General features: G+C 43.5%; 1 protein-coding gene across 1 annotated transcript in view; it reads right to left on the reverse strand.

Moving 5' to 3' along the window:
- Window positions 1–15870, reverse strand: part of LOC119357851 (bidirectional sugar transporter SWEET7a-like) — a 28655-nt gene extending 12785 nt beyond the window's left edge. Inside the window, exons 1-3 of the mRNA XM_037624658.1 lie at window positions 15739–15870; window positions 14730–14812; window positions 877–1033 (exon numbers count right to left, since the gene is read on the reverse strand). Coding sequence (XP_037480555.1) covers window positions 877–1033; window positions 14730–14812; window positions 15739–15870 — 372 coding nt within the window. The remainder of the gene's footprint in view (window positions 1–876; window positions 1034–14729; window positions 14813–15738) is intronic.
- Window positions 15871–16496: the final 626 nt, after the last annotated feature.

A 16496-nucleotide genomic window follows, 5' to 3' on the forward strand; every position in this document is an offset into this window, starting at 1 on the left:
TGGTTGGCTAATCAATTGTACAACAGAACTGCCTGTATTGAATGCAACTGCAAGTAACCAAGGATACCGCGTCGATAATCAGAGGACACGTAGGGGCTATGGTATCTTTTTAGGTAGGAATGAACAATATGCCTTTTGACAGAACATAGAGCAACATGTTCTTGGGATGTGCCACATGAACACCATGACAGTTTATCCCAAAAGGTGGCACGTTGGTTTTTACTAGTAAAAAGGGGGAAAGAAGAGATTTGACACGATGGTTAAAACAGGACCATTGATGCATCTTTTAGAGATGGATTTGGTTCCAAAATTGTCTCCCGCATCCATGCTTCCAGAACAAACAACAACTAAGGTATGCTAATAGTGGTACATAATGAATGCCTCAGCTATAACCTAATGAGTCACTTTCCCCGAGTAAGCTACAATATCCTTCACAGATCATGGTATCGAGATCATGCAACATATTTGAAAGATGATGGCAACCCATCATTAATCAGTAATCAGAAAAGAACCTAGAGACTAGAGAATATGAATATGGCTAATTTGTTCTTAAATAGAAGTTCTAGAAGAATTAATATCGGCTTTTTTAATCTTAAGCAGTAGAACCCCTGAATCACCAATCCATTTTGAACTTCAAAGGCAACGTGCCACTGATAGCTGGGTCCAAAAAATCCTTGACTGACCCAGCAGTAAGTGACCATGCACGACAACTTAACCTATGAAACCCTCATCCACACAACACCAACAACATCACCTCTGCCACCAACCGAAGGGGAATGCACGCCTATTCCCCAACAATATCACTAACATCTACCAATGTAGATCTAAAAAGACATCTATGCACGTGGATCAAGAGCGGGATTGATGGGTACGTACCATGATGGTGAGCGGGCAGGTGTACATTGCAGAGCCGAATATGACGCAGAGGATGTCGTAGAACACCCAGAGCATGCAGTTGAGTAGCGTCGCTAGGTACAGGTTTGACTTGAACTCCTCCACGTCCTTGTTCTTGATGATCCGCCAGAACGTCGGCCTGCACATGTACAAGCAAAAAGCAAGTGCCCCCTCATCAGAATCAAACCCTAATTACCAACCACCTTCCATAGAGAGTAGACCAGACAAGAGGACGAGGGGCATGGCGGCGGCGGCTTAACAGGGGAGAGGAAGAGGCTGCAGGACATTGCCGACGATGTTACGGGCCGCATCCGGGGAAATCATCTTGCTTTGCTCGCCGCGAGTGGGTGGGGACTTGGGATTGGTTTGGATTGGACGGTGCACGCGGTGAAAGGGAGGGAGAGAGAGCCAAAGCAATTGAGATTTGGGAGGCGGTTGAGATCGAGGGATTATCTTATATAGATAGACACGACGGGGGCGCGGTGTTTATCCGCTCTCGTGTTAGATCCTATGACTTGGTTAGTTAGCCTACGAGAACAAGTCACAAGTTTTTTGTTTGACTATGCATCCAGTTCATTGCTATCTCTATCTTTATCTACATGTATATTCACATGCACTATTCTTGAGAGTCAAGACACCGTTTTGCCTTAACAAGCAAAATAAATCCCAGATAAACACTAGAGCAGAATAACAGATAAATAGTAAAGAATATATGTATCACTACGATCGAGATTCAATAAACCATTCACCTTGGGTGTATGACCACGGAAGGTTTTATTCATGTAAACAGAATAACAATTATTCTTTAACTTAAATGAATAACCGTATTGCAATAAACATGATCACTCATATTATGCTCAACGCAAACACCAAATAACATTCATTTTAGGTTCAACACTAATCTCGAAGGTAAAGGGAGTGTGTGATGGTGATCTTATCAACCTTGGAATCACTTCCAACACACATCGTCACCTCGCCCTCAACTACTCTCTGTTCATTTTGTAACTCTTGTTTCAAGTTACTGATCATAGCAACTGAACTAGTATCAAATACCGAGGGGCTACTATGAACACTAGTAAAGTACACATAAATAACATGTATATCATATATATATATATATATATATTATTCACTTTGCCATCCTTCTTATCCGCCAAGTATTTGGGGAAGTTCCGCATCCAGTGGCCATTTCCTTTGCAGTAGAAGCACTCAGTTTCAGGCTTGGGTCTAGCTTTGGGCTTCTTCATGCGAGTGGCAACTTGCTTGCCATTCTTCTTGAAGTTCGCTTCCTTTCCCTTGCCCTTTTACTTGAAACCAGTGGTCTTGTCAACCATCAACACTTGATGCTTTTCTTGATTTCTACCTTCGCTGGTTTCAGCATCGCAAAGAGATTGGGAATCATTTTCGTTATCCCCTGCATATTATAGTTCATCACGAAGTTCTAATAACTTTGTGATAGTGACTAGAGAACTTAGTCAATCACTATCTCATCTAGAAGATTAACTCCCACTTGATTCAAGCGAATGTAGTACCCAGACATTCTGAGCACATGCTCACTAGCTGAGCTATTCTCCTCCATCTTGTGGGTAAAGTACTTGTCAAAGGTATCATACCTCTCGACTCAGGCATGAGTCTGAGATACCAATATCAGCTCTTGGAACATCTTATATGCTCTGTGGCGTTCAAAACGTTTTTGAAGTCCCGGTTCTAAGCCGTAAAGCATGGTGCACTAAACTATCAAGTAGTCATCATACCGAGCTTGCCAAACGTTCATAACGTCTGCATCTGCTCCTGCAATAGGTATGTCACCTAGCGGTGCATCAAAGACATAATTCTTATGTGCAGCAATGAGAATAATCCTTAGAACACGGACCTAGTCTGCATCATTGCTACTATTATCTTTCAACTTATTTTTCTCTAGGAACATGTCAAAAATAAAACAGGGAGCTACATCGCAAGCTATTGATCTACAACATATATATTCAAAAACTATCAGGACTAAGTTCATGATAAATTAAAGTTCAATTAATCATATTACTTAAGAACTCCCACTTAGATAGACATCCCTCTAGTCATCTAAATGATCACGTGATCCATATCAACTAAACCATGTCCGATCATCACGTGAGATGGAGTAGTTTTCAATGGTGAACATCACTATGTTGATCATATATACTATATGATTCATGTTCGACCTTTCGGTCTTATTGTTCCAAGGCCATATCTACATATGCTAGGCTCGTCAAGTTTAACCCGAGTATTCTGCACGTGCAAAACTGGCTTGCACCCGTTGTATGTGAACGTAGAGCTTATCACACCCGATCATCAGATGGTGTCTCGGCACGGCGAACTATAGCAATGGTGCATACTCAGGGAGAACACTTGTACCTTGAAATTTAGTGAGGGTTCATCTTATAATGCTACCGCCGTACTAAGCAAAATAAGATGCATAAAAGATAAACATCACATGCAATCAAAATATGTGACATGATATGACCATTATCATCTTGTGCCTTTGATCTCCATCTCCAAAGTACCGTCATGACCATCATCGTCACCGGCATGACACCATGATCTCCATCATCTTGATCTCTATCAATGTGTCATCACATGGTCGTCTCGCCAACTATTGCTTTTGCAACTATTGCTATCGCATAGCGATAAAGTAAAGCAATTATATGGCGCTTGCATCTTATGCAATAAAGAGACAACCATAAGGCTCCTGCCAGTTGCCGATAACTTCAACAAAACATGATCATCTCATACAACAAATTATATCGCATCATGTCTTGACCATATCACATCACAACAAGCCCTGCAAAAACAAGTTAGACGTCCTCTACTTTGTTATTGCAAGTTTTACGTGGCTACTACGTGCTTCTAGCAAGAATCGTTCTTACCTACGCATCAAAACCACAATGACTTTTCATCAAGTGTGTTGTCTCAACCTTCAACAAGGACCGGTCGTAGTCAAACTCGGTTCAACTAAGGTTGGAGAAACAGACACCCGCTATCCACCTGTGTGTGAAGCACGTCGGTAGAACCACTCTCATGAACGCGGTCACGTAATGTCGGTCCGGACTGCTTCATCCAACAATACCGCCGAATCAAAGTAAGACGTTGGTGGTAAGCAGTATGACTATTATCGCCCACAACACTTTGTGTTCTACTCGTGCATATAACATCTATGCATAGACCTGGCTTGGATGCCACTGTTGGGGAACGCAGTATTTCAAAAAAATTACCTACGATCACGCATGATCTATCTAGGAGAAGCATAGCAACAAGACGGGAGAGTGTGTCCACGTACCCTCGTAGACCAAAAGCAGAAGCGTTTAATAACACGGTTGATGTAGTCGAACGTCTTCGTGATCCAACCGATCCAAGCACCGAACGTACGACACCTCCGCATTCAGCACACGTTCAGCTCGATGACGTCCCTCGATCTGTTGATCCAGTTGAGGACGAGGGAGAGTTCCATCAGCACGATGGAGTGGTAACGGTGATGATGAATTTACCGGTGCAGGGCTCCGCCTAAGCACTATGACAATATGACCGAGGTGTGTAATTGTGGAGGGGGGCACCGCACACGGCTAAGAGAAGGCTTCGTGTGCCTTTGGGGTGCCCCTGCCCACGTATATAAAAGAGGGAGGGAGAGAGGCCGGCCCTCCTAGGGGCACACCAAGTGTAGGGAGTCCTACTAGGACTCCCAAGTCCTAGTAGGATTCCCTTTCCTTTTCGGAGTAGGAAAGAAGCAAAGGAGGGAGAGGCAGAAGGAAAGGGGGGGGGGCGCCCCCACCCCTTGTCCAATTCGGTTTGGGCAGGGGTAGGCGCGTGCCACCTCGGGGCCCTTCTTCCCTCTCTCCACTAAAGCCCAATAAGGCCCATTAACTTCCCTCGGCAAATTCTCCCACAAAAAAAAGAACTTCCCCCGGCAAATTCCCGTAACTCTCCGGTACTCCGAAAAATACCTGAATCACTCGGAACCATTTCGATGTCCGAATATAGCCTTCCAATATATCGATCTTTACCTCTCGACCATTTCGAGACTCCTCGTCATGTCCGTGATCTCATCCGGCACTCCGAACAAACTTCAATCATCAAATCACATAACTCATAAAATAAATCGTCATCGAACGTTAAGCGTGCGTACCCTATGGGTTCAAGAACTATGTAGACATGACCAAGACACATCTCCAATCCATAACCAATAGCAGAACCTGGATTCTCATATTGGCTCCTACATATTCTACGAAGATCTTTTATCGGTCAAATCGCATAACAACATACGCCATTCCCTTTGTCATAGGTATGTTACTTGCTCGAGATTCGATCGTCGGTATCATCGTACCTAGTTCAATCTCATTACCAGCAAGTCTCTTTACTCATTCTGTAATGCATCATCCAGCAACTAACTCATTACTCACATTGCTTGCAAGGCTTATAGTGATGTGCATTACCGAGAGGACTCGGAGATACCTCTCCGATACACGGAGTGACAAATCCTAATCTCGATCAATGCCAACCCAACAAAAACCTTCGGAAGCACCTGTAGATCATCTTTATAATCACCTAGTTACGTTGTGATGTTTGATAGCACACAAAGTGTTCCTCCGGTATTTGGGAGTTGCATAATCTCATAGTCAGAGGAATATGTATAAGTCATGAAGAAAGCAATAGCAATAAAACTTAACGATCATTATGCTAAGCTAACGGATGGGTCTTGTCCCTCACATCATTCTCCTAATGATGTGATCTCGTTCACCAAATGACAACACATGGCTATGGTTAGGAAACTTAACCATCTTTGATTAACGAGCTAGTCAAGTAGAGGCATACTAGGGACACTTTGTTTTCTCTATGTATTCACACATGTACTAAGTTTCCGGCTAATACAATTCTAGCATGAATAATAAACATTTATCATGATATAAGGAAATATAAATAACAACTTTATTATTGCCTCTAGGGCATATTTCCTTCAGGGTCGTATGATGTTTCTCCCCTCTATACTCTTGTTGTGATGAATTGAATCTTTACCCTTTGAAGTTTTATCATGTCGGATTGAATGTTCATATTTGAGAAAACATGATGTATGTCTTGCGGTATGAATACTTGAGGTGACATTGGGTTATCTTATTGATTCACTTGATATATGTTATGGCACTCAACTTGCGGCTTCCCGCGGTGATATTAGGGTAATCTATGCATAGGGGTTGATGCATGTTTTTATTATCTTTTCTCCGATAGAAACTTTGGGGTCCCCTCGTAGTTCCTTGTGATGGATTGAGTATTATGAATATGGACTTGCTTTGGTCTTATCTTAGTACAGACTCTAGGATAGATCGAACGGAAAAAATAGCTTTGTGTCATTTTAGTACGGACTCTTGAATAGATCAAGGCAACACCGGATGAGCGCTCCATACAACTAAAACCAACCCTCAAGTTTCCCCGAGGTGGCGCTGCAAAGGACTCTAGTTCGGACCAACACTTAGACAAGCACTGGCCCAGGGGGGCTTAAAATAAAGATGACCCTCGAGAGAGCAACTCCCAAGGGAAAAGTAGGTGGTGGTGAGGCAAATGGTAAAACTAAGGTTGGGCCTTGCTGGAGGAGTTTTATTCAAGGCGAACTGTCAAGGGGTCCCCATAACGCCCAACCGTGTAAGGAACGCAAAATCAAGGAACATAACACCGGTATGACGGAAACTAGGGCGGCAAGAGTGGAACAGAACACCAGGCATAAGGCGGAGCCTTCCACCCTTTACCAAGTATATAGATGCATTAATTAAAATAAGAGATATTGTGATATCCCAACATATCCATGTTCCAACATGGAACAAACTTCATCTTCACCTGCAACTAGCAACGCTATAAGAGGGGTTGAGCAAAGCGGTAACATAGCCAAACAACGGTTTGCTAGGAAAGGTGGGTTAGAGGCTAACATGGCAAAATGGGAGGCATGATAAAGCAAGTGGTAGGTATCGCGGCATAGCAATAGAGAGAGCAACTAGCAAGCAAAGATAGAAGTGATTTCGAGGGTATGGTCATCTTGCCTGAGATCCTGCAAGGAAGAAGAACGAGTCCATGAAGAAGACAAACAGACGAAGTAGAATGGATCCTCACAACTCCGGAATGAAACCGAAGCTAACACGAGAAGCAACCCGGAAAGAAAGCAAGCGATGCAGTAAACAACCACCACATAAACATGGCATGATGCACAAGCAATTATGATGCATGTCCGATTTAAGAGGCATGGCATGGCAAAGTGCACAAGCAATCCTACAAATTAAGTGGAGCTCAATATGCAACAAGTTGCATATTGACGAAACACCATATGATTTATTTAGTTCGATCTCGTTTATGTACTCAACAATATTAAATGTTGTTTAGCATGGCATGGGATGAAGAAAAGTAAAACTACCTCTCTAGGCAAGTTTAAATGAGGCCGGAACAACAAGCAACAAGTCCGGAAAATCCTCATGTGCATATTAATGATTTGGTACTGTTCTGACCTAAACCATATTTTAGAGTTGTTAAACATGCAAAGTAAAACCACCATGTTAAACTAGGCATTTTTCTACCCCATTTACATATAAAGTTTATTAGGTTTGGAGCTACGGTTATTAGGTTATGAAATAAAGCATTTTAGCATGTTATTTAAGCAAATTAAAGCAAACATCCTTTTAAACATGATTGAAAGTTGGATATTATGAAACTAGATGAAATTCTAGTCATATTTCATATATAATTCATTTTAAACCGATGCACGGATCATGAGATATGATATGCATGATGTAGGGGGACTTTTCTGTAAAAACTGTTTACTCAGGATTAATAGCTAAAATCGCTGGAATAGGAAAAAACATAACGGGCTAGAATTGACTAGCCCAATAGGTGGGGCGCTGGGGGTGGCCTCACCCAGTGGGCCTTGGCCCAGCTCGGCAGAGGAGGTGGGCTTGCGGGTAGCAGCTCTAGAGGCCGATGACTTGTTGCTGGCGGGGCGCTAGTCAACGCAAAGCAAGCAGCAGCGGTTCGAGCAGTGAAAATAGGGGAGAGAGGCAGGGAAACTTGGCGCCGGTCGTCGTTGTTCCGGCACATAGAAGCAGTGGAGGCCGGTGATGAGGGCTTGGGGAGGTCCGACCGCAGAGATGCACCGGCGCCGGCGAGATCCGACGAGGACGCGGATTTGGACGAGACATCGGTAGAACTTGGTGCACGGACGATGCTAGAAGCAGAGGAGCGACACGACCATGAGGGCGGAGTTGGAGGGTCCTGGCGGCTCTGCTCGGAGAACTGGCTGGTGACGTGGCGGACGAGGCGGCAGGGGACCGGCTTGAGGACACGGGGTACCCAGCGCGGCAGGGGCCAGGCGCGGCGACAACTTGCTGGCGAGGGGCGAGGCAGATGCAGGCATTGACGACGACGGACGGGAAGCACACGCAATGCGGAAATCCCTCGCGGTTCAAGGACTAGAGAAGATCTTGGCCGGCGTTGAAGCTTTGGCCAGTCGACGGCTTGAAGACAGCGGCTCCATGGTCTCCTGTTCGAACATGCAGAGAACGAGAGAGAGAGATGAGACAGGGAAAGAAGAAGGGAAAGAAGGAGGTAGCGCAAGGGGAGGCTCGGGCATCAGTGGTCTGCTCCAGCGAGCTGGCCGGTGCTCAGGCGGCTGCAGGAGAGGAGCGACGGGCAGAGGAGCTCGGGCTCCTGTAGGATTTGGGCGGCGATGGTGGTTGGACAGGAGGGGAAAACGAGGAGAAGGTGGAGGCTGCGAGGGGATTGGGCGCTGGATGGATGGATCGGGAGGAGTTCCCAAGGAGGAAGAGAAAGGAGGAGTGCTGGTTTGGCTGGTTTTGGATCTCGATGGGGAGAGTGGCGGCGGCGTGGGGATGGATGGGACATCTCCCCTAGAAATTAGGGTTGATCTGTTTATGTATGGAATACGGATCTTTGGGTAGGGGCTACCTCGTCCCTCCGATCGTAATCGGACGGTCGAGAAACAAATAGGTAGGGAGTCCAAAAAGAAAAACGGAGATGTTTTGTAGATGTTTGGGGATGATCCGGACCCAATGGTGATGACTGCCTGGGTCGGGTTCGGGACAACTTTCGGACGCGTGCGAGGGGTTTGATGCACTAATGCAAGGAGGGGGTCAGGTGGTTAGGAGGGGTTTCGGGGCCCTCCGATAACAATCGGACGGCTCTGGATGTGAGGAGGGTTAGGCTGAGAGGAGAGAGACGGAAAAGCAGCCCGGCAACCGTTTCCGGAGACTGGAACGTCCGATGATAGACCGACTATAATGTCGCTATAGTTAATCATTGGGGCATCAAACGGACTCTGAATGCGATGAAACTTGGCAGGCGGCCTACTGACAACATGACAACACCGCATGCCAACTTTCAACCCATTCCGAGAACATTTTTTGCCACTTATAAAATAATATTTCGGACGTGTTGCGGGCGCATGCAAGTGTGTGTGAGCTCAGAATGGACAACGGAAGGAACTAAGAGACCGGGACGGATGCAAGTTTTAAAAACATGATGACGCAATGTGGATGATGACATGGCAAGATGCAACATGCAAACAAATGACAAGGCAACAACAACGAATAACTGGAAGACACCTGGCGCATCGATCTCATGGCGTCACACAACCCAACACTTTTACCTACTATTTTTGTGTGTTCACATGATTATTCTACTGTAGTAATCATGTTTTATAGCTTTTGTTTCAATAAAGTGCCAAGTAATACCTTTGGGATGGCTTAGGGTGATAGTTGATTTGATCTTGCTGAAAAACAGAAACTTTTGTGCTCAGGAAAACAATTATCATTTTTAACAGAAGCGTGATAAAATGCTGATTACTTTTCCCGAAGATTAATATACAAATTTCTCAGGTTTTCCTAATTTTTCATAATTTTTGGAGTAGCAGAAGTATAGTTTGAGTATAGATTACTACAGACTGTTCTGTTTCTGACAGATTCTGTTTTCAATGCATAGTTTGCTTGTTTTCTAATTTCCATGGCTTATATTGCTCAATATACATTGTGGAAATGATATGCTACAGTATCCATTGTGTGAGAAAAATTATGAATGTTGTCTTTGGCAGTACCAAAAGTGGAATGCTTTGCTCTTTATCATACTAACATATCTCACAAAGTTCCGTTAAGTTTTGTGTGATTGAAGTTTCAAGTTTTGGGTGAGATATCGATATGAGGAGAATAAGGAGTGACAAGAACCTAATATTGGGGATGCCCAAGGCAACCCCAAGGAAATATTCAAGTAATATCCAAGCAACTAAGCTTGGGGATGCCCCGGAAGGCATCCCCTCTTTCGTCTCCAACATTATCGGTAACCTCACTTGGAGTTATGTTTCATTCGTCACATGATATGTGTTTTGCTTGGAGCGTCAATTTTTTTTGTTAGGATTTGCTTGATGTTATTTATAATAATGTTTTGCATCCTTTATTTCGATAAAAGTGGCAATGATAGCCTTTGCCATCCTTATTTTGTAAGTATACATGTTGCTGTTTGAAAATATAAAGTTTAAAGTTGTTGCAAAAATTCCCTAGAAAACTCATAATGTGATAAAACGTTGAAACTTTTTGCAAAATAATCTCTAATAAATTTTCTACAGTGTGGTAAATTTTCATAACTTTTGGAGTTAGGGAAGTATTGATACTCTTGCATTCTTTACAGATTGTACTGTTTTGGCAGAACGCTGTTATGTTTGCATATGTTTGCCTGTTTCATGATTCTATTTGAGGATAGGAGTATTAAATATGCCGAGGCATTTAGTATGCAATGTTGAATAATAATTTTAGTGATTTGCTACAGTAGAGAATGATAAGGTTTTTGCATTGGTTTGTACTAACTTATCTCGCGAGTTCTTGTTGAGTTTTGTGTGGATGAAGTTTTTGAGATTTAGGAAAACCGTGATATGAGAGGAATTAAGGAGACACAAAATCTCAAGCTTGGGGATGCCCAAGGAACCCCAAAATAAGATTTCAAGAAGTCTCAATCATCTAAGCTTGGGGAAGCCCCGGTAGGCATCCCACCTTTCTTCTTCAACAATTATCGGTTAGTATCGGTTGAACCTAAGTTTTCGCTTCTTCACATGAGTTGTGCTATTCTTAGAATTCATTTTATTTTCATTTTTTATTGATGTTTTAATAAGATACTTAGATCTTAAAGTTTTTAAATAAAATATAGTCCTCAAATAGTTTCCAAAGAGGCCAAGTAAGCGACATTCACATCCCGTCAACAAAGCTCTTTTTTATATCATTTACTCTTGTGCTTCACTTATATCCTGTGAGTAAATTGTTGAATAAATTGAATGTCATGAAGTTGAAATCATATCATGCCTAGTTGTTGCTTCACATTGGGTTTAGAAAGTGAAATCTTTTGAGGCTTGACAATCACAATATTGGTCATACAAGCAATTCATGAATAATTAGTATAAGGAAGAGAACTTTCGCATATAATACACTATCATGGAAATCTTTTGTGATTGTGAGCCCCCATCAAAATATTATATGCCAAAATTGTTGATGTTGGAAAAGGAAGACAACGTAATGGTTTATGTTTGTTCATATTCACATAGAAGTTATATTGTCATAGATCCTTCAACATGTGGTGCTTGCCCCCCCCCCCCATCTTTGCTAGCCAAAAATTCCGCACCGAGATACTACTTGTGCATCCAAAAACACTTAAACCCAAATCTTATTTTCAAGAGTCCACCATACCTACCTAAGGATTGAGCAAGATCCTTCAAGTAAGTTGTCATCGGTGCAATAAGGCAATAAAAATTGCTTCTAAAAGTGTAAGATCTTTTAGTGTAAGAGAAAATTGAGCATTGTACGATCTTGTGATGCTAAAGCAATAAAAGTGACATACCGTATAATAAAGGTTGCTATCACAAGGGGCAATATAACATGACGTTCTTTTGAACTAAGGGGTTGAGCATACAAACAAATAAGCGCATGGAAACCTCTGCTTCCCTCTGTCAAGGACCTATCTTTTACTTTTCAGTATTTACTTTTATGCAAAGAGTCAAAGTTTTTCTCTCTATTCCTCTTTATTTTTCTCCTTTTCCAAGCATCATGTGGTGAGGAAAGATCTAGGCACCTATGTCCATTTGGATATGGGTAGCATGAGTTATTATTGTTGACATCACCCTTGTGGTGAATATGTTGGGAGGCAAAACATTAAGCCCCTATCTTCCTATGTATCCGGATGAAACATTTTGCTCATGTGTACGCGGTGAGTGTTAGCAATCATAGAAGACTATATGATGGTTGAGTATGTGGAGCTCTTACTTAAACTCTGTTAAATAAGTTGAATTGCAATTGCTTGGTGACTGAGAACATAGGTTGTTGGGTTCCAAGAGAATTCATTATTTGAACCTTAACATGTGAATTGGTTGCTACTATAACATGAGAAATTTTATTAGAAAGAATTGTTGTTATGATGCTAGGAAAAAGTGATTGAAGTTATCATTGATCAAACTTGTGCACTTTACTAGCATTCGCACTTCATAAATTATTTCTTTTATCATTTACCTACTCGAGGACGAGTAGGAATTAAGCTTGGGGATGATGATACGTCTCCAACGTATCTATAATTTATGAAGTATTCATGTTGTTATATTATCATTCTTGGGTGTTTTACAATCATTTTATAGCAACTTTATATCATTTTTTGGGACTAACCTATTGACCCAGAGCCCAGTGCCATTTGCTATTTTTTGTTGTTTTTTACATCACAGAAAATCAATATCAAACGGAGTCCATACCGCGAAACTTTTTGTGGATTTTTTATGGGCCAGAAGACTCCCGATGGGCCAAAGCAGCACCTGGGGGTGCCTCTAGGGGGCACAACTCACGAGGGTGCGCCAGGACCCCCTGGCACGCCCAGGTGGGTTGTGCCCACCTCGGTGGCCTCCCATACCCTTTCTTTGCACTATAAATTCCCGAATATTCCGAAACCCTTCTGGGTTAACCTAGATCAGAAGTTCCACCGCCGCAGGGCTCCGTAGCCACCGAAAACCAATCTAGACCCATTTTGGCACCCTGGCGGAGGGGGCAATCATCTCCGGTGCCCATCTTCTTCATCCCAGCAGCCACCACGATGAGGAGGGAGTAGTCCACCCTCGAGGCTGAGGGTTTGTACCAGTAGCTATGTGTTTAATCTCTCTCTCTCTCTCTCTCTCGTGATCTATATCATGGTCTTTGTTAGCATAGATGGATCATATGATGTTTCTCCCCTCTATACTCTTGTTGTGATGAATTGAATCTTTACCCTTTGAAGTTTTGTCATGTCGGATTGAATGTTCAGATTTGAGAACACATGATGTATGTCTTGCGGTATGAATACTTGAGGTGACATTGGGTATCTTATTAATTCACTTGATATATGTTATGGCACTCAACTTGCGGATTCCCGTGGTGATATTGGGGTAATCTATGCATAGGGGTTGATGCACGTTTTTATTATCTTTTCTCCGATAGAAACTTTGGGGTCCCCTCGTACTTCCTTGTGATGGATTGAGTATTATGAATATGGACTTTCTTTGGTGTTATTTTAGTACGTACTCTAGGATAGATCGAACGGAAAAAATAGCTTTGTGTTATTTTAGTATGGACTCTTGAATAGATCGAATGGAAAGAATAGATTTGAGGTGGTTTCGTGCCCTACAAACAATTCCTATCTTTTGTCCTCCGCTAATCGGAACTCGGGAGTGATTCTTCGTTACACTTTGAGGGATAGTCATATGATCCAACTATGTTAGCATTGTTGAGAGATTGCACTAGTGAAAGTATGGACCCTAGGCCTCATTTTTAAGCATTGCAACACCGTTTTTGTGCCTGTTTACTATTTGCTACCATGTTGTTGTTTATTTATTCAAATTACAAAAATATATTTCTACCATCATTATTACACTTTTATCACCATCTCTTCGCCGAACTATTGCACCTATACAATTTGCCATTGTGTTGGGTGTGTTGGGGACACAAGAGATTTCTTGTATTTGGTTGCAGCGTCATTTGAGAGAGACCATCTTCATCCTACACCTCGATAAACCTTAGGTCATCCACTTGAGGGAAAATTGCTACCGTCCTACAAAACTTTGTGCTTGGAGGCCCAACACGTGTCTACAAGAGTAAAGTTGCGTAGTAGACATCATTGCCCAGAATTCAAGTCTCAAGGCTATCCCGGCAGGCTTGCCGGGCATGATGAGGGCGGACTACCCCCAAGGCTCCATCCCTCCATCTCATAGTGACGCAAGTCATCAATTGGTGTGGTGTCAAGCCCCCAAGTGACTAAGTGGTTGTTATTTGACACATGACAGCCACTTCTGAAGGAAATCACCTCGAGATGACACCTGTCCAGAGACGTCTCAAGCAGACAGGAGAGAAGGTGGCTGACCGGCCCGGCAAGCCTTGTCGGGCACGCCATGATGTCACACTAAGCGGCGCATTTAATGCGCTCTACCATGTCTGCAGAGTTAGGTATGATAGCATTGTTTGCAATTTAATCAGTACACAATGACTGATTTTCCATTGTGTTAACCCCTTGGTCTATGAAAGGAGGGCCATGGCAACCTTAGAAAGGATTCGGACCCTTGTACACTCATACATGCGTAGCTGCTTTCACCCTAAGGCAGCCCTGCCGGGCTCGAGCGCTGCCTTTCCAGCATGGTCCTCTCCTCAATCCACCAAAGCAGGAGTAGGGTTTTACACCTCGCGGCGGCCCGAACCTGGGTAAAACTGGCTGTGTGATCTTTATCGTGTTGTGCTACGCCCTCCGCTCTTTGTGCAATGTGCCCTTCCCCCCACTGAACCACAAAGGGGCCGATGGCCCCATAGGTGGTCATGGTTTCCCACGACAAGATCAGATCTTTTGCATAGAACCATGCATCCTATTCAAAAGAATACACATACCTCAAGCCATGTAACTACTGAAAGAAGAGGAAATGAATGCAATTCTATATAGACAAAAACACATGTAGCAATGTTGTAAATAGGAAAACTTCAGTAATTGGTGGTACAATGAAAGAGCAGTTTAGTTGAAGATTTAGCTTGCCATTCTCAATTTTACTACTTAAAGACATAATGTAACAAAAGGGGGTTGAGCATTCATGAAGTGGAAAACACAATTATCTCGACTCCATACAAACAATATGGAAGCAGACTACTACAAAATAGGCAGCTTGGCCGCCTCGTACAAACAAAAGAGAGAAGCATAACAGAAGTGTAGAAGTACATGTTACTAAGTAAATGTGTAGACAGTGGTGTGGAACATGAATATAAATTTTACTGGATACTTCACACCAAGCAAATAGTGCAATAAATTCAATATACAAATTTGACCAATAAGGATCACATCAACATGTGGTAATTTCATTTCTAGAGATTAGCTTATGGCATCACAACCCGATAGTGCAGTTTGCAGCCATTATCTCTAAAGGGGGCGGACCTTTGACTATGAGTTTAGGAGGTAATTGTACAATAAACTGTTAGCAGGTGCCAATGACTCAACCCAAGGCTATGAGCTTCACAATGTTTGCCCCCAGCACCTCAATTCCAACCCAAAACTACTTGGGACAATTGTTACCGCCACTGCTTCATACTTCCATCTGAACATTGCATAGCAGAGCACACAATAGCTACCATCAAACCAAACATTTCGAGAGTACTAGTAGGAGTCTAGGACGACGATGACTCATCAAACATAATTCCCAGCTCCGCAAATTCTTGTCGGGCGGAAGCAGGCCTGAACTCCTCGAGTGGTGGCCGCCGCCCAGATCGTGAAATGTGGGGAGGGAAGGGAAGGGAAGGGGAGTACCTTTTCATTCTTGAATCGGGTGCGGATGTTGCCGAGATCCTTGTCGACGTGGAGGCACTCCTGCTCCTTGTTGTGGCAATTGCGGATGTCGCTGATGAAGACCGATAGCCCCCGCATACCCGAGAGCGCCATCCCCTCCGCACGCCCTCTCTAGGCGGAGACCCGACCCAGATTTGTGGCCCGCCGAGCGAGATCTGGCGCCTGTAGGGAGACAAACCATCTGCCTGGCCGCGGGGGCGCCTGGATGGATCGACGCGCGGAGGTGGGGGAGGGGACACTACAAAAAAAAGACACATCCGTGACATTTTGGGCCGAATGAAATTTTTTTCTGTCATACACATGACACTTCTATGACGATAATTGTGACAAAACCAAGTATCATCATAGATGTGGTGGGCTCCTACTTCTATGACAAAAAATCATTACAGAAAATTGGCTTTTCGTCCTGGGCGGGCCGGAGACGCAGCTACATGACATTCTTTGGGCCGTCCATGATGGAAAAAACCGTGGTAGAAGCGAGGGCGACGAAAATTTCGGGGAGTTCAAGGTTACGATGGGAGGTCGGGGGCCGAGCGATGCGTGTTTCTCTCGTACACGTACGCGTGTGTGTGCGAGGCATTGGCTCAAACTGAACCCAAGCGAGGCGTTGGGCTCTAACTGAACCCGAGCGATTGCACTGCAGGCTACGCGTTACTGAACCCGAGCGATCAATCGATGGCTGTTAGCTGAACCCGATCGAGCGATTCCTTCGCTACTGC

The sequence above is a fragment of the Triticum dicoccoides genome, chromosome 2A (genome assembly GCF_002162155.2).
Source record: "Triticum dicoccoides isolate Atlit2015 ecotype Zavitan chromosome 2A, WEW_v2.0, whole genome shotgun sequence".
Classification (NCBI taxonomy): Eukaryota; Viridiplantae; Streptophyta; class Magnoliopsida; order Poales; family Poaceae; genus Triticum; species Triticum dicoccoides.